The sequence below is a fragment of the Talpa occidentalis genome, unplaced genomic scaffold (assembly GCF_014898055.3).
Source record: "Talpa occidentalis isolate TD23 unplaced genomic scaffold, MPIMG_talOcc4v2.1 talOcc4.14, whole genome shotgun sequence".
Taxonomy (NCBI): Eukaryota; Metazoa; Chordata; class Mammalia; order Eulipotyphla; family Talpidae; genus Talpa; species Talpa occidentalis.
Genome location: NW_023601433.1, coordinates 84,050,402 through 84,074,698, shown reverse-complemented (window position 1 = coordinate 84,074,698; position 24,297 = coordinate 84,050,402). Strand labels below are relative to the sequence as shown.

Genomic DNA, 24,297 nt, shown 5'->3' with positions numbered 1-24,297 from the left:
CGGCGTGCAGCGTAGCCACTGCAACCATGTGGCTTCCAGTCTGGGACTGGGGGGGCTGCAGCCCGGGGTCTGGATTCCCACCGACTCAAGGAAGGAATGGCTGCACGCCACACCGCGCTCTGCATGCTCCCCCCAGGGAAACATCTGCAAGCGTGGACACAACACGGCCAACAGCCCTGGGTGAAGTGAGGTTTATTTACAGGATGTGGTTTAAAATGCTTTCTAATTTTTGAAAAACTATAGAAGCTGGAGGGCAGGACCCCCCACCCCCCGCCCCTGCCGTGCGTGCGGCTCCCTGGCCTGCTCTGGGGGGGTGAGGTGAGGCGAGTGGGCTGCTGTGTCGGGGGCTCATTTCTTGCCCTTGCCCTTGCCCTTGCCCTTGCCCTTGCCCCGCTTCTTCCTCTTGGACCTGAGCATGGAGCGGACCAGGTAGCCCTTCCACACGGCCTGGATGAGGGTGGCTGCCCGCACCATGCGCACCATCTCCTGCTCGGCCTCCAGCCTCTTTTTGGAGTTCACGTCCCGCTCCGCCTGGATCTGCGCGAACTCTTCCACCAACACGCCGTGCCTCTGCTTCAGCTCCTGCAGCTGGACCTTCTCCTCCTTGTGGATGGTGTCCAGCTCCTCGTACTCCTCCTGGGGGGAGCGCAGGGTGGGGCCACCAGCAGAGAGCACCTCCCGCCGCCTTCCTCTGCAGGCGCCCCTTGGCCCACCGGTGAGCCCACCCCAGCAGTGGCACCTGCACTAAGCCTTTGTGCAGCCGGCCGGGGTGACGGCCGCAGCAGCAGTGAGGCTCACGGTGGGACCCGACCGAAACCCTGTCAGAAATGGGGGACAGAACACAGGCTGGTGTGGGGGGCAGACTGAGTTTCAAATCCTGGCTCAGCCACACCTCGAGGGGCTTCACCTTTCAAGCCTTATTTGTCATCTGGAATGGGGACGATTCCAAGTTTGGGGCTAGGGGCAGGGTGGGCACTGTTTCTAGGGTTGAATGACAGGAAGGGCACCATGTGTGGGTGTGGTGCAGGCATACAGGGGCACAGAAATGCAAGCTGCTGAGTTGTGGCTGTCCTGCAGCAACATCTCAGGTCACTGAGTCCCACAGTTCCCTGTGTCTAACCACAGCCTCTCCTGTGTCATCACACACACACCTCTCTCCATCCCTTCTTCCTGAATCTACTGGAAGTGAAGCACTTTTAGAGGGCACAGAAGTGAAGAGGCCAGTCTCCACTGCTGCAGAAGCCACCACTCTCATAGGGACCAGAGGAGCAGCACAGCCTCCAAGCCCTTCTCTGAACAGCACCCTGATTTTGGACTACAGGGAGGCTGGTGTCACCTCCAGGGCTCGCCAGGCTTCCCTGGCCCAGTGTCATTACCGAGCTGGGTGGAGACTGTACGGTTCCCTGAGCCCCAGATCCTGGGTGCAGGCACAAGGGGCCTCAATCCCCACCACGGACCCAGCACAGAATCATTGTCTCCATTGATTAGAGGAAGAAACAGGCTCAGGAAGGGCAAGGACTGCAGTTAAGGCCACACAGCTGGGAATGACACTGGAGTAGAACTTCCTAATGACATCATTTGGAGACATGGGCCCCAGCACCCGGCACCCCATAGAAACTTTCCAGGTGAGGGAGTGGTGGAGGCTTGCTCTTGGGGTGAGCCCTGGACTGGGGGTGGCTGTAGGCTGAGCAGGGAGGGCACCGGGAAGCATGGATGGAGACACTAGATGGACACTAGATGGAGCCAAGATCACGAGGCCAGTGTCAGGCACTTCCTGTGGCTCTCGGCTTCTGGCACCTTCCTTCCCACCTCTCTCTTCCAGCCCCAGGCTAGACAAACCCCTGAGTGTGGGAAGGGGCAGGGCCCTGTGGGGGGAGGGGGTTGGGGTGAGGGGTGGCATGTTCCAAGGTCTCTGGGGAGGTTCAGAACCCCACGTGTCCTTCCTAGAGTATCCTGGGAAACATGCTTGAGTGAGACTTGTGTATACAGCCATAAATACCTGCTTTTCACTCATCTCCGTGTCATACTTCTGGATCCAGTTCTGGATTTCTGTCTCTACTTTATATTTCTTCTAAAAAAAATTCAATTAATCATTGTTTAATGGAATAACAATAACATTAACAGTGCCGAGCGTTCTGCATCAGCAGGCCCCATGGGGTATGCTTTACCTACCTCACCTACTGAGTCCATCACCCAAGGCAAGTTTCTCCCCATTTCATAGATGAGGAAACAGCCTCAAACTTGCTAACTCACTTGCCCAGGGCCGCAGAGCCAATATGGGTGGTGGAATGTGTATTTGAAGATGGCAGCCTGCACAGGCAAATCCTCAGATTCTAGGTAGAGAGAGCAGCAGGTGCAAAGGCCCTGGGGTGGGAATAAGCTTGTGGTGTTAGAGAACAGAAATCAAGTCTGAGTGCTGGAGCAGAGTGCCAAGGGGCAGTATGGGCCTCGTGGAACCAGAGTGAGAGGCTCTCACGTGTGTGTGTGTGTGTGTGTGTGAGCGTGTGTGGGAGTTTTCTTCTGGGGGGTGGAGAGGAGCTTGAGATGCAATAGGAAGATGGGCTCTCATTTTGTTTCTAAAAGATGAGCTCCCACACATACAGTGGAATATTATTCAGCCACAAAAAGGAATGATAAATGCCAAGTGCGTGAACCTTGAATACATGATGCAGAGTGAGACTCAGTCATGAGTCTAGATTCCATGTATTCTAGATTCCATCTGTGTGAAGCATTCCAGCACAGGCAAATCCTCAGGGACAGAAAGCAGATTAGCAGTTCCCAGGGGCTGGGGAGAAACTGCTCAGTGGGTACAGGGTTTATTTTGAGCTGGAGAACATGTTTTGGGGCTAGACTGGGGTGCTGGTGCATAGCTTTGCCAAGTGTCAGTCAGCTGTTCACTGTACAATGGTTAATTGTATGTTCTGTGTGTTTCACCTTAATTAAATCAATCTGCTGCCTGATCCATACGGTTCACTTGGACACTTAAAAGGCTTCAGGGGATGGCGGTCCCCAAGAATGGCCCACGGGCATGTGTATGTGCATCTGTGCCTTTTTAGGGGGGAAGGCCCATGGGTTCCATTAGATGCTCAAAAGCATCATGACACCAAAATCTGGCACAAGTGTTAGAAAGGGTGCCCTATGTGAGGAAGGGGATTTGGGACAAGCTGGGTGCATGCTGGGCATGGATTTGGATTGAGATGATGGAAAAGGCAACTGAAAAAATATTGGGCACCCACTATCATCTCACTTAATTCTCATAACCATCCACAAACACCATCTTGATCACTTTCACTTAGAGATGTGAGCACTGAGACTGGAAGGGAGTTAAGTGATTTCCCTGAGGTTCATGAGCTGCTTCCTGTCCTTTGTATATTAGCCCCATGGGGCTCAGAGGAGCTAAGGTGCTTGCCCAAGCTCACAGAGTGGTGCCCCTTGGGACAGGGGTCTCTCTCCTCTCTGCCCCCAGTCCCTGGGCCAGTGTGTTGTGCCCTCCTTGGGTGCGTTGGGGGCTCCCCCAGGGAGCTGGAGCAGCCTGGCCCCAGCTGAGATGAGCTGGACCTCCTTGTGCCCCCTCCCCTCCCCTCCCCAGGGGCTCCCCAGCTCCCTCCTCCCCACTTCCCAGGGCACCTTTCTCAGCGCCTGCTCGGCCTCCCAGTTCTCTGCGAGCAGGTTGTTGAACTGGGACCGCAGCATCAGGAGCTCCTGCTGGATCTTGGCCACCCTGGCCTGCGAGGCCCGGAAGTCCGCCCTCTGCTGCTTCTCCGCCTCCTGCTTGGCGCGAAGGAGGCTGTTCTCTGAGAACTTGAGCACTTGATACAAGTGGTTTTTCAGTTCTCGGATCACGAAGCTGTCCTTCTCCAGCTGGGCCGGGAAGAGGAGAGGGCCTGTTAATCAAATACCTACACGATGATGCTCATCAGTCATGGGGGGGAGGTGAGGGGAGTTGTGGGACCGTGTGAGTGTTGTGATCTCATTGAATCCTACCGCACACCCCTTCCCCCCATTAGGATAGGGGGTTACAGAGGAGAGGGTCAAGTCATCTGTCTTGGGCTGGGGCGGGGTGGGAAGCCAGGTCTATCTGATCCACCCTGTATCTCCCGGCTGAGTGCAGAGTGCAGAACGCAGGCCACAGGACAGGGCTGGGACAGCGGTGACACTCGCAGGGCAGGCGTGTCCAGTTGGCCAAGATACTTGAAGGGGGGAAGAAGTGCGGGGGGCAAGGCTGCAGGCTCTCCGCGTGGGGCTGCAGAGCAGTCACAGCTTCGCTGGCAGACCCCCCACCACATGCCTGCTTGTGTCACCGCTAGTTTTATACTGCCGTCCAGTGACACGATGAAGTCAGCCCACCTGGACTCCAGATCTGTCTAAGTGGGGAGCTCCGTGCTGGTTTGGCCACCCAAAGGGGACCAGCAAAACCCTCTTTGTCCCTCGGTGACATCCCTTAATCTGGGGGTCCCCTCCCCTGCCTGGGCACCCGCAGCCTGCCACCCCCCACTCTACGGTAGTCACGGTACCCCCTTTTGTGCCAGGCTCCCTGTGGGTACCATGGACAGCCAGGGGACAAGGTCTGTGCTTTTTATGGGCCTTCAGACCCAATAAAATAATCTCATGGGTGTTTATCCACAAACTCTGGTGAATGCCTTAAAGGAGAAATTCCTTGGGCCTCCCTGGTGGCGCAGTGGTTGAGCACTGGGTTGCGAAGCTGCCCGCAGCCTCTGCAGTGCCGGTTCGATCCCTGGCCGCTGGGCGAGGGGTCCCACATGGCTCTCCTGCCGCGCCTGCTGCTCCCCTCAGCAGTGTACCTCATCAATCTGCCTGTTCTGCTCTCCCCCCTGGCTCTGGTGAATTCTCTCACCCTCTTGTGCTTCTGACTATACCCAGTGCTTGTATGAATAAATAAATAAATCTTAAAAAAAAAAAAAAAAGGAGAAATTCCTTGACACTATAAGGAGGGGCCTCCTGAGCCAGTGTGGGGAAAAGGGGGTGGCAAAGAACTTCAGAGAGCCTGGATCTCTCATGGACCATGCAGGGGATGACAATGAGGGCCTGTGCCCAGGATCAGCTCTCCTGGGAAAGGCTCAGAGCAGAGTGTTTCGCTGGGAAGGTGGCCTCAGGTATGGACACCTTGCGCAGGGTCTAGCCACTGGGGGTAGATAAAAACTTGACGGTTGTGTCTCCAAAGGGCAGGATGAGCCCCCTCCTCCCTGCTAGCTGGGTGAATGAAGCTGGAGCAGCGCTCAAGCTCCAAAGTTGTAGGTAAAGTTGTAGGTAAAGTTTTACTGGAATACGACCCCCTCATTCACAGATGGGCTACGGCTGCATTCACTACGATGGCGCAGCTGAGCTCAGGAGCTGTAACTAAGACCGCAGGACCCGCAAAGCTTAAGGATTTACTTACCCAACCCACTGCGGGAAAGTCAGACTACCCCTTGCCTGGAAGGCCCTGCCCTCCCTCTCCTGTTGGGCTCATCCCCTCTTATTCTTCACATCTTGGTTTCAATGTCCCTTGCCCTTTTGGATGAAGTTCAATTCTGTAATGCTCCCTTGCAGCATCCTGCACCTACCCTTCACTGCACTTCTCAAAATTGTGAACAAATCAGCCTTTTAAATACCTTCCTTCATCACCACAAATTCCATGGAGCTGGAAGAGCAAGGGCTTGTTTATAAAACCCAACACCTAATGAGTGCTCAGAACAATAGAAAACAACTACTTAAGTCCCTGAGGCAGAACCCTGCGGCTCCTCTGCGGGGCTCCTTCCCGTTTTACGAGTGTGGTGGGGTGATACCTCTTTGTCCCTGCTCTTCATGCTCTCCGCCAGCTCCTGCTCAAGCTCATCGATGATCTCTTGGTTCCTCCTGTTCCTCCTGCTGACGTCCTGTATGAACTGGGCCTTTTCCCGCGCCTCCGTGGGACTAGTGAGCAGTTTCTCAAACAGGAAGCCCCGGAGCTCAATCAGGCTGTCAATAAACTTCTGGGCCTCCGCACTGCGGCTCAGCACCTGCGTCTTCAAGAGCCTGGCAGCCTGGGGGTTATTGAGCAAGAGCCTCAAGATGTTCCTAGTGGAGTCTTTGATCTGCTGCGAGAGGGAGGAGACAGTGAGCCCCTGCGGGTCCAGGGAGGGGACGAGGTCCTGGGGCCACCCCTCCTCCTCCTCTTCCTCTTGCTGCATTTCTTCCTCCAGGTGCTCAAGATTGACCTGGAGGCTCTGGCAGAGCCCCTCGTGCTCTCTCAGTGCCTTCATGATGTCCTCTTTCAGCAGCCCCTCCAGAACATGGAACCTGGGGGGCACGTGGGACAGCAGGGTCACCAGCTCCACCTTGTGGATGGTCTCGTCCACCACAGACATGATCCTCTTGGCCTCAACGGTGGTGTGTTTGGTGTCAGAGAAGAGCAGGGGCTTGAGGTGGGCGGGTGGCTTTTTGGCTGGCTCTGCCGTCAGTCTGATCCTATTGATGTCGGGGCCTTGGTAGAGAGGGGCCACGGCGAGGACCTCCAGCCTGGCTTTCGGAGCCGTCATGGTGGCCTCTGTCGGCCCTGGCAGCTGGGGACTTTGGTGCACTCTCTGGTCTCCGTCGTCCCTGAGAAAAGAAGGGGTAAGCAGGTAGTGCGGCCGTGCTGGCATGGCTGTGGCATCAATAGTTGCTGTAGTACATCTTAGATTTGCTGCAGTGTTTACATGGGACCGCTCGCTGGAAAGCAGTTTTTAACTTAGTGACAAGGGCAGGAAAATCGAGTGTGGAATGGGCCAACCAGCAAGGACAGACATTCTAAGTGTTTAGATACAGCAAATCCATTAACAGGATGGGGGTGGGGGTCTCCCTGGTGGCACAAGTGGTTAAGCATCAGCACTAGGAAGCTATCCACAGCCACTGCAGCACAAGTTCAATCCCCAACCAGGGAGGTGACCCGCATGGCGCAGCAGACCTCTCCTGACTCGCCCGCTGCTCCCCTCAGCAGTGTATTTCGGTAGATTCTCCTGTTCTGCTCCCCACTCTGCCTCTGGTGAATCCTCTCACCCCCCACCTTTGGCTTACACCCCAGTTCTTGTATGCAAAAATAAATAAATCTTTAAAAAAAAAAAAAAAGAAAGAAAGAAAACCCATTATACGGGTGATGGAAGGGTTGAGAGGCCAACCAGGGGAGGGTGGAGCCACCCAGCGATTGTCAAAGGCAGGAAGCCATCACAGGAGGAAGTGGTAATCGGGGTGAGCTGGGGACTGGGGTCACCCAGGGGAAGCTGGAATTACCACCATTTCCTGTCTAAGAAGAGCGGCAGCCACTGCCGGAAAAGCCGTCTGAAGCAGAGGGGGGTATATTCTAGGTTCTTCCTTCTTTCTACCCTCTGATCTAACACTTGTGCCTCCTATTGGCCAAAGCCAGTGGGACATCACTGGCTAGGGCGCCTGGGTGGTGCAGCCTGTGGGAGCCCCAGGCTGAATCAGGGCACACCAAGACAGTCAGCTGCAGAGCTGACAGCCAGCATGACTGGCACCAGCACCACGCATTGGTACTAAGTTCTAAGGATGGATTTAAAAAATAGGAATGCAATTTTTTAAAGATATATTTTATTTATTTCTACATACAAGAGCTAGGGTGTAGGCCAGAGGTGTGGGGGGGGTGAGAGGATTCACCAGAGACAGATTAGGGAGCAGAACAGGCAGACTGATTGAAATACACTGCTAAGGGGAGCAGCGGGTGAGACAGGAGAGCTCTGCTGCACCCTGTGGGTCAGCTCCCTGGCCAGGGATCAAACTCCCACCACAGTGGCTGGCCATAGCTTGATAGTGCTGAGACTTAAACCCCTGTGCCACCAGGGAGGCACCACAGGAATGCAATGTTAAGAAACCTTTTTTGCGGGCCTCCCTGGTGGCACAAGGGGTTAAGCACCACACTATGAAGCAATCCGCAGCCTCTGCAGCACGAGTTTGATCCCCAACCAGCCAGGAAGAAACCCACATGGCGCAGCAGACCTCTCCTGTCTTGCCGCTGCTCCCCTCAGCAGTGTATTTCAGTCACTTTGCCTACTCTGTCTCTGGTGGATCCTCTCACCCCCCGCATCTCTGGCCTGTACCCCAGCTCTTGTAAGCATAAACAAATAAAAATCTTTAAAAAAGAAAGAAAGAAAGAAAGAAAGCTTTTTGCTACATGTGAGTCTGTCTCCTGGGTTGGATCATTAGATTGGTAGGAAAACTGTTAAAATGCAAACAAATAGAGTGATATAAACGTTTAATTCTTAGTTTTGGCAAATATACCACGGTTATGTAAGATGTTAACATAGAGAAGGAGGAACAAAGGGCATACGAGGATGGTGTATGTACTATCATTGCAACTTCTCTGTCAATGCATCGCTATTACAAAATAAAAAAACTTATTTAAGACTGTTGGAAAAAAAATCAGTGATGGGGCCTCCCCGGTGGCTCAGCGGTAGAGCGCTGGGTTGCGAAGCTGCCCGCAGCCTCTGCAGCACCGGTTCGATCCCCGGCTGCTCCCCGGCCACCAGAGGAGGGTCCCACATGGCGCGCAGACCTCTTCTGCCGCCCGCTGCTCCCCTCAGCAGTGTCCTTCGGTCCTTCTGCCTGCTCTGCTCTCCGCTCTGGCTCTGGTGAATTCTCTCACCCTCCCGCGCTTCTGACTGTACCCAGTGCTTGTATAAATAAATATAAATCTTTAAAAAAAAATCAACGATGGCATCAGAAATCAATAATTTGTGTTGCCCACAAGGCACCAGGACTGAGAGTACTAGCTTCCCAGCAGTCTCGCTTGGCTTCAACTCTGCTGGGGGACCCTGGGCTGGTTATCTAATCCCCTTAAGTCTGGGCTTCCTGAGCAGTGAAACAGGGATCCTCAGGCTTGCCGAAAGGTTTCTGGCACAGAGCCTAGACATACTAAATGCTCAAGAAATAAGAACTAGTATTATTGACCCAGAGAAGCTGAAATCCCAAGTCCAGCACTTCGGTGGCTTCCTAGTCTGAGTCTCTCCCATCCTGGCTGGAGATGTGGGCGTACTTGCGACTGTCTGCTGCCCAGGATTAGCTGGGCAGTCCAACAAACCGGGTCCAACATGGACCCCACCTCGTCCCCTCGACCTCTCACCCTGCTCCTTCTTTGTCCTTCGTCTTGATGATCAGCAATTTTGCCATCCTAACCATACACACCCCTCATCACCCCACACCTCCAATCTGCCACCCAGTGTACCAGGGTTCTCTCCTTGACAGCTCCCAGACCACTCCCCTCCCTGCCACTGAATAAGGGCCTTATCCTCTCTTGCCTGGATGACTGAAGAGCTTCCTAACTGGCCTGCTTACGTCTGCCCCTGCCCCTTTAGTCAGGTGCTCACGAGTCCCTGGGGCTTTAAGAGATGTGAGGGAGGGTTCTGTCTCCTTGGATTTATGCTCTGCTTTGGGGCATGAAGTTACATCCATGAAGGTTCAACAACTACAGAAGGAAGCGGAGAGAGTGGTATTCACAGACTAGGTTGAGCGTACCACCAGCCTTTAACAGCACAGTGGGGACTTTGGAGTTTATCTTGTAGGAAGCTGGGATCCATTTTAATATCAGAAAAAACAATTTTTGAGAAAGATCTGTCATAATGGATAATTTAGTGGGGACGAGATAGTGACAGGTAAATAGACTGGGATATTATAAAACTTCCACCTCGGGGCCTTTGCACTTGCTGTTTCTTTCCTTGAAATTCTTCCTTCTCCCCTTGCAAGTTTAATTCCTTATACTCAGAGTCAGCACAAGTGTCACTTCCTCAGGGAAGCTCTTCTGGACTTCCAGACTGGGTGAACTTCTTGTGATAGGTGTTCCTAAGGCCACTCCCCCTTGTGGGGAGTGGCACCACCCCCTTCCCAATCCCTTTCCCTCTTGCAGACCTGTACTGAAGAGCTAGAAATACTTATGCTCAGCGGCTCAGCCTCCTTTACAGCTAGGTGTGGCTTTACACACTTTAAGCCAATGACATAGAAAGAGAAATTTTCTAGGGGCTCTGGGGAAACTCATATCTTTCAGATACAAAAGACACATAGCTGACATCATCTCCTTTCCCTTGGGTTGGGCTTAGAGCCAGCACAGTGGCAGCCACTTTGTAAGAGGAAAGAAAAATTTAAGAGACTTGTAGGAATGCTGCTTCTGATGTCACAGAGCCACTGGACCTTCCAAGAGTCCATCATCTCCTACCCAGATGGCTGCAAAAGCCCCTCCTCCTTGCCCTGCTTATGCCCTCCTGCCCCACAGACCCTTCTCATCATAGGGGCCAGAGGGGGATCTTTAAAAATGTCAGCCCCTTTCACCCCTCTGCTCAAAACCCAGCTCACAAGAGCTGTTAAATTTTCAGGATGTTTGTGAGGTGGTTGTTAGAATGTTGGTTGTAAAATGAAATCAGTCATGGTGGACCTTTTTGCATTATGGAAATTGGCAACTGCTAAAAATCTGCTCCCACTAAACTAGTAGATAAACATTTGCCAGGATAGCACATGACCGCGGCTCCCCATCTCACTCAGAATAAAGCCCCTGTCCTTGCGATGACCTAGAAGCCTGCAGGATCTGCCCGCTGCTCACTCTCCATACTCAGCCCGCCTTCTTGCTGTTCCTTGAACTTGTGAAAAGTGCTCCAACTTCAGACAGGCCTCTGAGCTTGCACTGGCCATCCTGCCCACTCCCACCACTGAGTTCCCTCTGGAATGTTCCTCTAACATTTGCAAAGCTCGTTCCCTCACTCCCACCTCAGCTCGGATATCAGTGTGGTAAGGAGTGCTTCTTAGCATAAAACTGTCTCCTTGCCCTGCTAGTCCCCTCCTGGTCACATCTTCCAAGGTGAGGTATCACCCTCTGACCTCTTTCTCTGGACCTGCTCATCTATTCTCTGTCTCTCTCCCTTTCCTGAAAAATAAGCTATGATGAATGTAGGGGCTTATCTAGTCCGATCACCATGGTGTACCCAGCACTGGGAAGAAACCCCACATCATCCTGGGGCATGACCTGCTAAGCCACTTACAGGCGACCGCGTCACCGTGACGTTCACACTGTCTGTGGACATGAGAAATGTTTTAAAGAAAAGGTTATTAAGATTTGATAAGTGAAAGAGTTTTGAGTTTGGGGTGCCTGGGAGAGAATGACAGGGGACACCTGGGCAACTGGGAAAGGAAGTTTGGAAGGGGGAACCAAGAAATCAGTCTTAAAGGCGATGCGTTCCAGCTGCCATAGGCAGGCAGACAGGACAGGGATGTCTTGGTCTTCCCACAATCCAGTTCTCGAGGAACTCACCCTTTCTCCCACCGTGTAAAGTCTTAGTGGGGCTGCCGATCAGAGAGGGCTGCTTCCCCCCACCCCCAGCTCCTTTCACCCCCAGGTTCCGAAGAGTGACACAGGATAGGAAGTGGTAGGGGCAATTCGCGCCGGTGGTGGGTTCCTAAAGATCCCCCTACCAAGATCCCCAGAGCTTCCCGGCTCGCCTCCTTTCTTTCCTGGCACGGTCAGTTTCTGTTGCTTGCAATCAAAGAACCCTGCTGACACAATATTCTAGGCAGCGGACAACACAAGACAACAGAGGGGGCTCCCCTGGAGACCCTGGGGATGAGAGACAAATGCGAGGGAGAAGGAAATGATATCTGAAGCCCCAAAAGTTCGCTGGGCCAAAGAGTAAACAGAGAGAGGGCAGAGAATGAAAGAAACACCCAGAATGACTATGAACAGGGAAGAAAGGTAAAGTCTTAGTGGGGCTAAGGCTGGGTGCTAAAGATGCTTTGTTCCTGGGCCAGGGGAAATGGATCCAAAACCTAGAAGCCTCCAGGAGCTGGGGATGGAGGTGAGAAGGGCATTATCTCACATCTCTCTGATTCCTGCCCGCTTCTGGCAGCCCTGGTAGTCTCCTGAGTTCCTCAAGGCTTTTCCTGAAAACAGTATTTTAGGGATCGCGCGGCGCCTCCTCAGCCTCTCTGAGGATGAAGGATCTTTGCCCCACGCCACGGCCATAGGATGAACCTGAACAAAGTGTTTAATGAATGTATTCTCCCCACTGTCCCCCAAAGCTCTCAGGCATAAATCAAAAATGCCTGAATTCTTCAGAGATTGCAGCTGGAAATGCAACGTTATATAAAATGTTTCCAATTTGCCTTCAGCCAAATTACCTCTTTTGCTTTAAAGGGCACACTTGTTTTCTTTGATTATGATGACGCCCATCAGCTCTTGACAGCTCATTTGGGTGAACAAGAAAAAGCCAGCGGAACTAGGGTCAGGGGAAATGCATCTGACTCTGATGGCGAAAATCACTGGAGAGTCTCTTTTCCTGGAATTCTAATATGATCATTTCATGTCCTTTTTAATGCCACCAACCTTAATATTTAAATCATTTTCAACTTAAGCCTCTCCTTTTAAAATTCCTGCCCTGAGAGTGAAGCAAGATCGTTAATGGATGGGGAACTTTAATTGGATCTTCCTTTTATTTGTCATTAATTCTGCTGATGAACTTTACAAATGGAAATATATCTTTATCATGCAAATTATACCTCATCTTCCCGCACGTGGGTGTGCTGGAGATTTTATTACTTCTAATCTCAGAACATTTTTGGAAAAAAAAAAAAGATTTGCACTAAATGATATATTTTTCCCCCTGGGGAGAAAGGGAGGAAGAAAACTCAATACCTACAACTACCCACAAATCCAACACTGAGATGCAGAGAATTCGAAGGGTGTCGAACAAAACTGGAGTATGGGCATGAGTGGAGGGGGTGTCGTTTTAAGGATTTTTTAATATTTCACATGAATATTAATATTTTTAATATTAGCTGACCCTTGAGAACTTACCATGTGCCCAGCACTGTTTAAAGGCTTTGCACCTTAGAACTCCTTTATCCCTCACAGTGGTCTCAGGAGGGAGTTATTTTGATTACCTCCATTTTACAAATCAGGACAGGGAGGCAGAGAGAGGTCAGAAGTTTCCATTTGTTTACAGCTAGTGAGTGACGGAAGGGGAATTTCAGCCGGGGCCCCTGTCTCAGGAGCCTGCCCCCAAACCCACTATTCTGTTCAGTCTCTTGCTTTTCAGATTGACTTCTACCGTGGAGACAGCAGAACCATTCCCTGCTGTTCTGGTTTCAGTAAATCTTATCAAGGAGAGACCAGAGAAGAGACGTGCTTAAGATTCAATTCCTATAGCATTCGAGACTCTGCGGAAGTACACAAATAAACACTCATATTTGTTGTTTCCTGTAAAGTGTGTATTACACCTACGTGAACTAGCCCTGATCCCCCTTTCTTTCCACTGCCACATGGGTTTCCTGCTGTTCCCTGTTATGCCCAGGATTAGGCATGGATGCACCAAGCGAGCTGATGTCCCACCCCTTTCTCCTCTCTTAAATAAAGCTTCTCAAAAATCCCCGGGAGTGTGGATGATTAAATTTTTTTACAGTAAGCTTTGAATAATCTGTCATTGATTTATATATATATATATATATATATATATTTTAAAGATTTATTTATTTATGCATACAAGAACTGGGGTATAGGCCAGATGTGCAGGGGGTGAGAGGAGTTACCAGAGACAGAGTGGGGAGCAGAACAGGCAGACTGAAACACACTGCTGAGGGGAGCAGCAGGTGAGACAGGAGAGGTCTGCTGAGCCACTTGGGTCACCTCCCTCCCTGGCGGGCCGGGGATAATGTTTATATCAGTCACAAGCTTTGGGGTTCATTATCAACAAATTACCAAGACACATCTCGTTGCTGATCACGATGTGGGGACCACTGTGCTGCAGGAGGCTGCACTTCATGAAGCTGGGCTGCTGGGTGGAGTCCAGGCCCTCATCAGCGGTCACTCTAATTCCTCCTGGTCCACATCTCAGAGTTTGTGATTTCTGCCAAATCTATAGACTAAGCTGTACTATTATCAACTCACTTTTTGTCTTGCCTCTATACTTTCATTCTTAAGCACTTCTAATTAAAAAGGAAATTTTACATCCCCACTATAACCGAGAGTCTGTATTACTTTCCTCAAATAGAAGTAATGATGTCTGCATATTGACATTACTTCGCTCTAGCTAGATACTATTACCCAGAAAAAATGAGCCTGAGAGTAGATCTCTGTAGTTAAAAAGCAAGATTAGCAAATGGTAGGGAGATGCTAAAGATATACTAACAAAAAGAGAGAAGAGACAAATTATTAACATCAGGAAGGACTGAGAGACCATCTTTACGAAGTTTCTGGTTGTTGAAATGATAATAAGGGAATATGACGGACAATACCATGGCCACAAAGTTGATAACCTGATGAAATGGACCAATTCTTTGAAGGACATAATCTAGGCAAAATCATAGATAACCTGAATGGACATATACCTATTAAATAAATCTAATTAATGTTAATAATCTTCCAAAACAGAAAGGGCTAGATGATTTCACTGGTGATTTCTACCAAACATTTAAGGAATAAATTATACCAATTCTCTACAATTTCTTCAAGGGGCCAGAATTAAAAGGAATTCTTCCTAACTGGCTCTGTGAGTTTAGCATTACTCTATTATCAAATTGTCAAAGACATTACAAGAAAGGAAAACCAGAAGAACTTATGCAAAAATCCTCTACAAATAGTCAGGAATTAAATCCAATAATGTATAAAAAGAAATACACATCATGATCAAGTGGGATGTATCCCAGCTCCACAGGACTGGTTAAACATTCAAAACTCTATTAATGTAGTCTAGCATATCAACAAGAAAAAAATTATGATCACATCAATAGATGAAGGAGAAGTATTTGACAAAATCCAACACCAAGCAAACAAACAAAAACACCTTTGGTGGGCCTCCCTGGTGGCACAGGGGTTAAAATCTCAGCACTATCAAGCTATCACCAGCCACTGTGGCATGATTTCAATCCCCAGCCAGGGAGACAACCTACATGGCACAACAGACCTCTCCTGTCTCATCTGCTGCTCCTCTCAGCAGTGTATTTCAATGGCTCTGCCTGTACTGCTTCCCACTTTGTCTCTGGTGAATCCTTTCATCTCCTGCATCTCTGGCCTATACCCCAGTTCTTGTATGCATAGATAAATAAAAATAATTTAAAAAAAAGGCTTCAGCAAACTAGGAATAGAGTGGAACTTCCTTAACTTGATAAAGAACATCTACAAAAAATCTACTATCACCCCTGAGATTGGGAAGGCCAAGATGTTCCCTGTCACCACTCCTGTTCAACAGGAAGTCCTAGCTAATGCAATAAGACAAGAAAAAGAAGATATACAGAACAGATCCTAAGAAAGAAATAAAACTCTTTGTTCACAGATGACATGATTGTTTATGTAGGTAAATCCCATGAGAATCAACAAAAACACTTCTGGAATTAATCAACAATTATACCAAAGTTGTAGAATAGAAAATCAATATTATACTTAGTAACACCAAACTGAGGTTTTCTCATTGATGTAATTAGGAAAAACCTGCAAAGGGTCTTCAGCATAGATTTCAATGAAACGGGGAATCAATGTCAGTAACATTAGAGTCCTGTGTGCATTTCTCATCCCAACCAGCCACCACTGAGCCAACGAAATGCCCTCCCTCCCTTACTGCCCATCTTCCCTTGAAAATTCATAGCACATATTTCCCGAGACAATTTAGATCTTTCTGATTCTTAGCTGCAACTGAGGTTCTGTGCCTCCCTAGCTCCATCATTGGTACTTCCTAGACTTGACCAAAAAAGACTGCTTCAGCCTGGCTATGAGAGAATGAAGAAGAGTTTAGGCTGGGAAATAAGGTTGTGGATTAAGATAGCAGAGAGAAGGTTCACAAGGACGGAGCTCCTGATGGCTGGTTTTGTTTTCCACCCTAAAAAAATGGCAATTTCTAGTTGATTACAGATTGAATAAAACCAGGTGGTGGATTTCACAACTTGCACGGCTGATTTCATGTGCTTTTGACCATTCTGTTCTGTTTCCAAGAGGTAAAATTCCTGCCTCCCACACTCCTGGGATCTCAGGGCTCCGGCCTCATCCTTCCCCGTGTTCTTCTTAGGACACAAAGAAGTCCTTGAGGGGTGTGGGGTGCCTGGTTGCTGAGTTCCAATTCCACCTCCCACTTAATAGGTGGGTTAACAGGCGAGGTTTTGCCTTTGAAGCACTAGGCATTTCCCTTTCAGCCCCAGGAAGCTCCCTCTGGTCTGCAACTGCACATCTAACTTTCTCCGGAGTGGAAAGCAGGAGACTGGGAAGGGACAGAAAATATCCTATGAAGTCTGCCACCCCAGCAACCAGCACACAGAAAGTCCGCAGCAGATCGCTGTTGACTAAAGGAAGAGACGCCCTCCCCCTGCCCCCCTCCCGATTTACCAATAGGCCCATTTCCTCCCAGGGCGATCCAGTACAATAGGATAATGTAATAACACAAATGATGTTATGTCCTGAATTAGGACCGGAAAAAAGCTCCGTTTAATAATGAAATTGTGGGTCAAGATTTCGTTTCTAGGTTGTTCCCCACCCTTGTCTCCAGGCTTGGAATTTTAAAAGATTTAAATCTAATCTAATTTGGTTTTTCTCTTTTAGGTTTTAGTTGTTTTTTTTTCTACCACCCCTTTTGAACCATTACTCAATACTCTCGTCCTTTTTTGAAGACAAGTTTTAATTGTATTTAGTCGGCAAAAGAGTTCCAGGCAGAGACTACAACAGCAATCGCTGGAGGTATTAATAGCCGGGAACTCAACTGTGATGCCGGCTCGGGCCGCGGTTTCCATGTTATCCTGTGCTTTGGAGACAGAGGACACTGAAGAGTGACTGAGTTTAGGAGAGAATGTGCTTCTGGGGACAGACTGCCAAGCTGCTGGTCATAATGAACAACTGTCTACCAGCCCCTGGCCTCAGCCATGGCCCTGAGAAAATTCACCTGACCTTATGGGTCCTCATCTCTGAAGTGGAAATGAGCCTCTTGCACAGTGATTACGTTTGTGGGTTCTGGAGTCAGACACATTCGGAATTCAAGCCTGAGGATCATGGCTTCCTTGATGTGTGTTTCTGCAAGTCAATCAACTCTCTAAGCTTTGACTTCCTCGTCCGTAAAAGGGGGACAGTGACCCATACTCGGCAGGACAGCTGTGAGTGTGAAATGAGGTCCTGACTCAACGATGTCTGGTTTTTCTTACGACTTCAAAGGTAATTTAAAAACAACCAACACTCAGATGCATAAAATAGAAGATGAATTTTTCTCAACATAATATCCACAGTTTTGTGTTAAAGGATTTATAAAGAGCCAAAATGGATCCACTTTTTACTATTTGTTTTTAATTTTGCTGGTTTCTATACTACTCATGTTATTCTGTTAGGGATGGAGGATAATAGTGGTCCCTGAGGGTCCTTCCTGGTGGTGCAAGGGGTTAAGACGTGGCACTATGAAGCTATCCGCAGCTACCGCAGCACAAGTTCAATCCCTGACCAGGGAGGTGACCCACATGGCACAGCAGACCTCTCCTGTCTCGCCCACTACTCCCCTCAACAGTGTACTTTGGTGGGTCTGCCTGTTCTGCTCTCCACTCTGTCTCTGGTGAATCCTCTCACCCCCACCCTGCCCCGTCACCTCCGTCCCACCCACCTTCCTCTGGCCTACACCCCAGCTCTTGTACGCATAAATAAATAAATCTTTCTTTCTTTCTTTATTTATTATTTATACAAGCACTGGGTACAGTCAGAAGTGCGGGAGGGTGAGAGAATCCACCAGAGCCAGAGCGGGGATCAGAACAGGCAGACTGATGAAGTACACTGCTGAGGGGAGCAGCGGGCGGCAGGAGGTCTGAGCGCCATGTGGGACCCTTGCCCGGCAGCTGGGTATCAAACTGGCGCTGCAGAGGCTGTGGGCAGCTTTGCAACCCAGCGCTCAGCCACTGCGCCACCGGGGAGGCCAATAAATAAATAAATCTTTAAAAAAAAAAATAGTGGTCCCTGAAACCACTCACCACTTTTGAGCTACTTCCTCTTTACAAATGAATTCACTGTGATTTTTAATTATCTTTTGGTTACAGTATAACTTGATAAATATTTATTTCTGGTTATATACAACGATGGAAATATACAACCATGGGGAGTATCACTTCGGTTGTTTTCAGCAGAAGGATTTCCTCATAGTGAATGTACATTTTTTTCTAAAATAAACTCCCCCCACTTAAAAAGAAATATTTCGATCAGAATCTTATCCAATGCAAAACTATCTTCTTAAAACCCAAGGCTTGACCCTTTAGTGAGTGAAATCAATTTACCTGGAAAAGATGTAGCGTGTGCGAGGGGGCGCTGGTGCCGATGGCAGCATGGAATAAGTTCATTTGGGTTAAATGTGTGCTGGGGTGAGAAGGGAGATGCATTTCTTGTCTGATTTGTGGTTTAAAAAAAATTCCCATTATTCAAAGCCCCATGTTAGAGGCACCTGGTTGGGTGTGGCTGGAACCTGCTGCTGTTATTGGTGACGAAGAGCAAAGGCAGCCCTTCTCTGATGCACCGTATTTCAAAAGATGTTTTTTTTTTTTTTAAAGATTTGTTTTACTTATTTATGCATACAAAAGCTGGGGTGTAGGCCGGAGAGGTGTGGGGGGGGGTGAGAGGATTCACCAGAGACAGAGTGGGGAACAGAACAGGCAGATCTACTGAAATACACTGCTGAGGGGAGCAGCGGGCGAGACAGGAGAGGTCTGCTGCGCCATGTGGGTCACTTCCCCGGCCAGGGATTGAACTCATGTCACAGTGGCTGCTGATAGCTTGATCGTGCTGAGACCTAACCCCTGCATCACCTGTCGTGTGTGTGTGTGTGTGTGTGTGTGTGTAGGGCAACTGCCTTATATAAAAACATCATTCTAGAACAAGGTTTCTGAATCTTCGCACTATAAACATTCTGGCCAGATAACTCTCTGCAGGGCAGCTGTCCTGTGGCTTTAAGATATTGCCAGTAGCACATGGATGAATAACATCTGTTCACACCCCCACCAGTTCTGATCAGCTGGAGACAAAATGTCCCTGGATTACCAACTGTCCCTGCAGGGTGGAGGGTGGGGATGGCCCTGGTGGAGAACCACTGGTCTAAACCACAATGGCCTTGCTCCCACCACCAGTGTCCATCCAGGTTTAAAGCAAGACCAGCCCCAGTCCAGCCCAGTTCTACCTGATGAGCTGGCGTCTGTGCCCTCTAAAGCTCCCATCAGTTACAGAATCAACATCAGATGCCTAAGTCCTTTCAGGAGATTGGGGCGCAGGGTGCTGCCCTGCCAGGGGCTCTTGGAATGAGTCTGGGCATGTCCCTTATCTCTCTGGCATCTGGGATACACCTGTTCTAGCCACATCAACAGGGAACTGGGTGGTGCAGGGATGAGTTAATAGACAGGACAGATCTTTGGAGAGTTAAAAGCCCTCTTCAAAGGTGAGTGATTATACGTTGAAGGCTTGATCAGGGGGTACATCAGCGACATCAGCCTGAACTCTTCTCACCTAGAGAAAAGGGAAGCGTGGGAGGAATTTAGCAATTGAGCAGGCAGGGGACACTCACCCCTTTAACTTTTCACTGTCAATCAAGTGAAAACCACAAGCTCAAACCACGGCATTTCTGTCCGACCATCTATGCCCGGAATGCGTTCCGAAGGGATGCCAGGGCCTGCCCAGCCCAGAGGCAGGGAGCATGGGGCTGAGACTGCAGACTTTGTCACTGCTGCTCCCATTGAAAAGGCTGTCTGGGGCTTTCTGGGTGGAGGGTGACGTCTCGGAAAGGGAACGCGGATTAGACTCTTGCTGTTTACTCCCAACATTGTAATATTCAGACAAGGCATGAGCAGTGACCTCAGGACTCACCCTGTTCCACTCTGGCTTGGCTCGGTTATCCAGTTTCTAGTCTCCTTTCCTCTCAATCATTCTACTGGGGTTGGATGTTACCTTGATTCAACTGGTTAGAAAATTCTGCCAAAGGGCCTCCCTGGTGGCACAGGGGTTAAGTCTCAGCACTATGAAGCTATCCGCAGTCACTGTAGCACAAGTTCAATCCCCAGCCAGGGAGCTGACCCACATGGCGCAGCAGACCTCTCCTGTCTCCCCACTGCTCCCCTCAGCAGAGTATTTCAGTAGATCTGCCTGTTTTGCTCCCCACTCTGGTGAATCCTCTGGTAAATTCTCTCACCGCCTCCTCCCCATCCTGCACCTCTGGCCTACACCCCAGTTCTTTTATGCATAAATAAATAAAATAAATCTTTAAAAAAAAGAAGAAAATTCTGCCATGACAGCTTCCCTGGTTGCTCAAGAGGCTCAGAAGATGTTTTAAGCAGGGAGTGACCTGCAGCCCGGGGCATTGTGTGGAAGGGCTAGAAGGTGCAAGATGACGAGAGGGTTAGGTTTGGATGACTGTCCCAGTGGCTCTGGGAAGCGACGAGATGGACTCAACTAGGGACAGGGCAAGGAGTGGGCGGAATCAGTGGGATGAGGTGAGGGACTGGGTTTGGGGATGAAAGAGAGGGAGGAGCCAGGGATGTGCTCAGTGTTCCAATGGGGCTGTCAGCTGGGCTGTTGAGGGGTGAAGACCGGAAGAAAATTGGGAGTTGAGAGGTGTTTGCTGATGCTCCCCATTTGCCAAGCTTGAAACTATGGGGCTGGGTGTGCCCAGAGAGGGTGCCCCTTCCTAATTCCCACCAAGGCACCTAGGGAGATGAGCAGCTGCCTGGGCGGGACATCTGTGAGGACGATGAGCAGGAGAGGCTGGAGTAGACGTCAGCAAAGCCTGAGAAAGGAGACACAGACCGATGAGAGCTGTCACTACACGGCAGGTGCCTAATGCCACGGTGATGGTGGGGCGGCTGCATCCTCACTGTTGTGAGAAGATTCCTTCTCATTGGCTTCCACCCACCTGTCCTGCCTCTGTATCTCAGAGCCCCCACCCCTGCCCTCATTCTCTGGGCTGCAAACACACTGACCTTCTGGAAAGGCTCAGAATAGAGGGATCTTGACCCACAATGTTCCTTTCAGCAGAAAACCAACTCCCAATGCCTGGATTAGCAATTTGGCATCCTTCAAATCTCAGCCCAAAGTTTGGTACTCATAGCAGGTGTAATTCTCCAAACCCCCCTCCCCTCCAACACACACAGGTCTACTGAAGTGTAATTTACACCATAAAATTCACCAACTAAAAGTGTACAAGCCAATGACCTTTTGTAAATGTCCAAAAATATGCCACATCACCCCCAAATTTTCAACCGTTCCCCTAAATTCCCGAGAGTTACTTGTAAAAATATTTCTGTTCTTACCACATTTAACTTTTCTGGAGATTTCCTAGAAATGAAATCATAGATGTGGATTCAACCTGGGCTGACTCTGCCCACCAGAGACCTCTGATAATAATTTGGAGAGAGAGCTGGTTGTCACAACGGGGGAGAGTGCTCCTGGTGGGAGCACCTGGTGGGTTGAGGCTGGGGATGATGCCAAAGAAACATCATAGGGTGCACTGGGCTCCCCCACCCCATGACCACCACAAAGAATTATTCAGCCCAAATGCCAATAGTGCCACTATTGAGAAACCCCGAGTTAGCATAATGCTGTGTCTTCTGTGTCTTCTCTGCTTGTGTACACAGCCTTCTCTGCTTGTCTACACAGACCCTCAGAGCACGTACCAAGGGCCTGTGGCTGTCTCACTTCCCAGAATTCTAAGCTGCTCATCAGTTGTTGTCCCCCAAAGAGGGCTGTAACCCCGGCCGACTGGAGTTGCTGTCTCCTCCCATTCTCTTGCCACCAAGATCACGCTTTTGCCAACAATCCTCCAAAGCAAGTGAGCGCCATCAGCCAGAGACAGTGAAGCTATGGTTTTCATGGGCTTCCGGGCCTGATGGAATTCATGCCATAGAAACGGGGGAGTGGAACCGGAGAAGCCCTGGTAAATACCCCCGCACCTCCAAACACAGTAGTTTTCACCAGTAAATGTTCATTTTGTTGCGTTCCTCTAGTCAAGCTTCATTAGCCTAGACAATGTTCTCTGGTTTTATAGTTGCTTTTTTGGTTGTGGTAAAATATTGGTTACATAAAGTTTAGTATTGTGATCCTTTGTAAGTGTAATTTCCTGGCGGTGCAGGCAGTTAAACACAGCACTGTGAAGCTGTCTGCAGCCTCTGCAGTGTGGGTTTGATCCCAGCCGGCCAGGGAGATTCCCACATGGCGCCACAGACCTCTCCTGTGTGCCCACTGCTTCCCTCAGCAGTGTATTTTGGCCCTTCTGCCTGTTCTGCTCCCTGCTCCCTCTCTGGTGAATCCTCTTACCCTCCCGCGCATCTGGCCTGTACCCCGGTTCTTGTATGCATGAATAAATAAATCTTAAAAAAAAAAAATTACACTGAACCACCTCCAAAATTTTTTCATCATCCGAAGGGACACTCTGGACCTATTAAATAATAACTCCCTTTTCTCTCCTCCCAGAGGCTCCTGGTAAACACTATTCTGATTTGTCTGTGAATCTGACTATTCTAGATACATTATAAAAGTGGAATTATATAATATTTGTCCATTGCGTCTGGCTTATTTCACTTAGCATTATGTCTTGAAGGTCCATCTACGTTGTATCATGTATCAGAAGTTTGTTCCCCGTTAAGACTGAAATATTCTCCTGTCTGTATATGTTATGTTTCTCATCAGCAATGGACAGTAATTGCTTTTTTTTTTTTAAAGATTTATTTATTTTTATACAAGAATTGGGGTACAGGCCAGAGATGCAGGGGGTGAGAGGACCCACCAGAGACAGAGTGGGGAACAGAACAGGCAGATGGACCGAAGTACACTGTTGAGGGGAGCAGCGGGCAAGACAGGAGAGGTCTGTCCTGCCATGTGGGTTTCTCCCTGGCCGGCCAGGAATCGAACTTGTGCTGCAGTGGGCTGTGGATTTCTTCATAGGTTGCGTCTTAACCCCTGCACCACCAGGGAGGCCCAGTATGTGCTTTTTGAAGTGAGGATTTGTCGAACTCCTCAGTCCATCATTCTGGAAGCGAATCTCCACAGGTTTAACTTTACATTTATATTTGTGTATATGGGTTTGTGTGTGTATGCCTATTTAATGTTTTACATATGTTCTATGTGTTTTACTTGGTTAATGACTATCTTCTACATTCAACCCTAAGTTCCATTAGGGGAGAAATGAAGTTTCTTTAATTGAAGGCTCTATCTCCTATCTACTATCTGGTAGTAGGTTCTCAGCAAATACTCATTGAACATATAAATATTTAAGGTCTGGAACAAGATAACTCCCTGGGAGCTGTTAGAAGCAAGAAGAGTGGTGGGTGGAGTGTGCTGTAAGGAAAAAATGCTACGCTTTCCTGAGCACTTACTGTGTTGCTCCATGCCAACTCCATTGCTTTGTCTCACAATGAACCCTGTATCTTCAGTATATAAACAAAATTAAATTTTAAGGATGTCAATCAAGTCCTAAAGGTAAGACAAAACATTGTTGTAATGGGGCCTCCCTGGTGGCGCAGGGGTTAAGATGCAACCTATGAAGCAACCTACAGCCTCTGCAGCGAGTTCGATTCCCGGCGGGCCAGGGAGAAACCCACATGGCAGGACAGACCTCTCCTGTCTCGCCCACTGCTCCCCACAGCAGTGTACTTCAGTCCGTCTGCCTGTTCTGTTCCCCACTCTGTCTCTTGTGAATCCTCTCACCCCCTGCATCTCTGGCCTGTACCCCAATTCTTCTATAAAAATAAATAAATCTTAAAAAAAAATTGGTGTAATGAAAACTACAAAATCTGCACAAGTGGGGTGCCTTTCAGTGCATGCTCCCGTGGAACACAGCATGCACCCCAGGTGGAAGGATTCAGAAAGTCACCCCCACCACCGAGGAGAAATCAGTTGGTCCTGATGTGACCCCACTTGACCCACGTTTTAAGGATAGCAAAGTGGGATCCTGGAGATGGTGACGACGGTCAGTGTGGAGGCAGGGACACCCCAAGACGTCCAGTGGTTCTCGCAGGCGATTGAGGGGGGCACAAGGAGACAGGCCAGACCGGGGGGGGGGGGAGGGGGGTCCCCTGGGGCCGGGACGCGGCCGCTGACCGCTCGGGAAGGCCAGAGAGGGCCGGCCGCCGCCCCCCGCCCCCCGCCCCCGGCCCGTCCCCGCGGGTCACTCACCCGCTCCCGGGGGTCCCGGTTTTACTGTCCATAGTTACCTCGGCGGAGTCTCCGTTGCCAGGTGCGCGCCAAGCTCAGAGGCGGGCCCTGGGTCTCCTCCCGCCCCCGGGCCTCGGCGCTCTCCCCGCGCGTCTCCCCGGCGCGGCCAGTCGGAGGCCGCGTCGCCCGCGTCTCGGCCAATGGCCGGGCCCGCG

At 49.8% G+C, this 24,297-nt stretch overlaps 1 protein-coding gene across 4 annotated transcripts; it reads right to left on the bottom strand.

Moving 5' to 3' along the window:
• Positions 1–9: 9 nt before the first annotated feature.
• Positions 10–24,215, bottom strand: IQCD (IQ motif containing D). 4 transcript variants are annotated; one of them, XM_037511118.2, is made up of 5 exons: positions 24,142–24,215; positions 5,787–6,579; positions 3,628–3,861; positions 2,000–2,071; positions 10–636 (listed from the first exon to the last, which is right to left on the bottom strand). In XM_037511118.2, the coding sequence occupies exons 2-5, from the start codon at positions 6,516–6,518 to the stop codon at positions 349–351; spliced, it is 1,326 nt and encodes a 441-aa protein (XP_037367015.1). In that variant the 5' UTR covers positions 6,519–6,579; positions 24,142–24,215; the 3' UTR covers positions 10–348. The 4 variants fall into 4 exon arrangements, with proteins under 4 accessions (XP_037367015.1, XP_037367016.1, XP_037367013.1 ...); XM_037511119.2 differs by lacking the exon at positions 24,142–24,215 and adding an exon at positions 19,805–19,854; XM_037511116.2 differs by lacking the exon at positions 24,142–24,215 and adding an exon at positions 18,232–18,564.
• Positions 24,216–24,297: the final 82 nt, after the last annotated feature.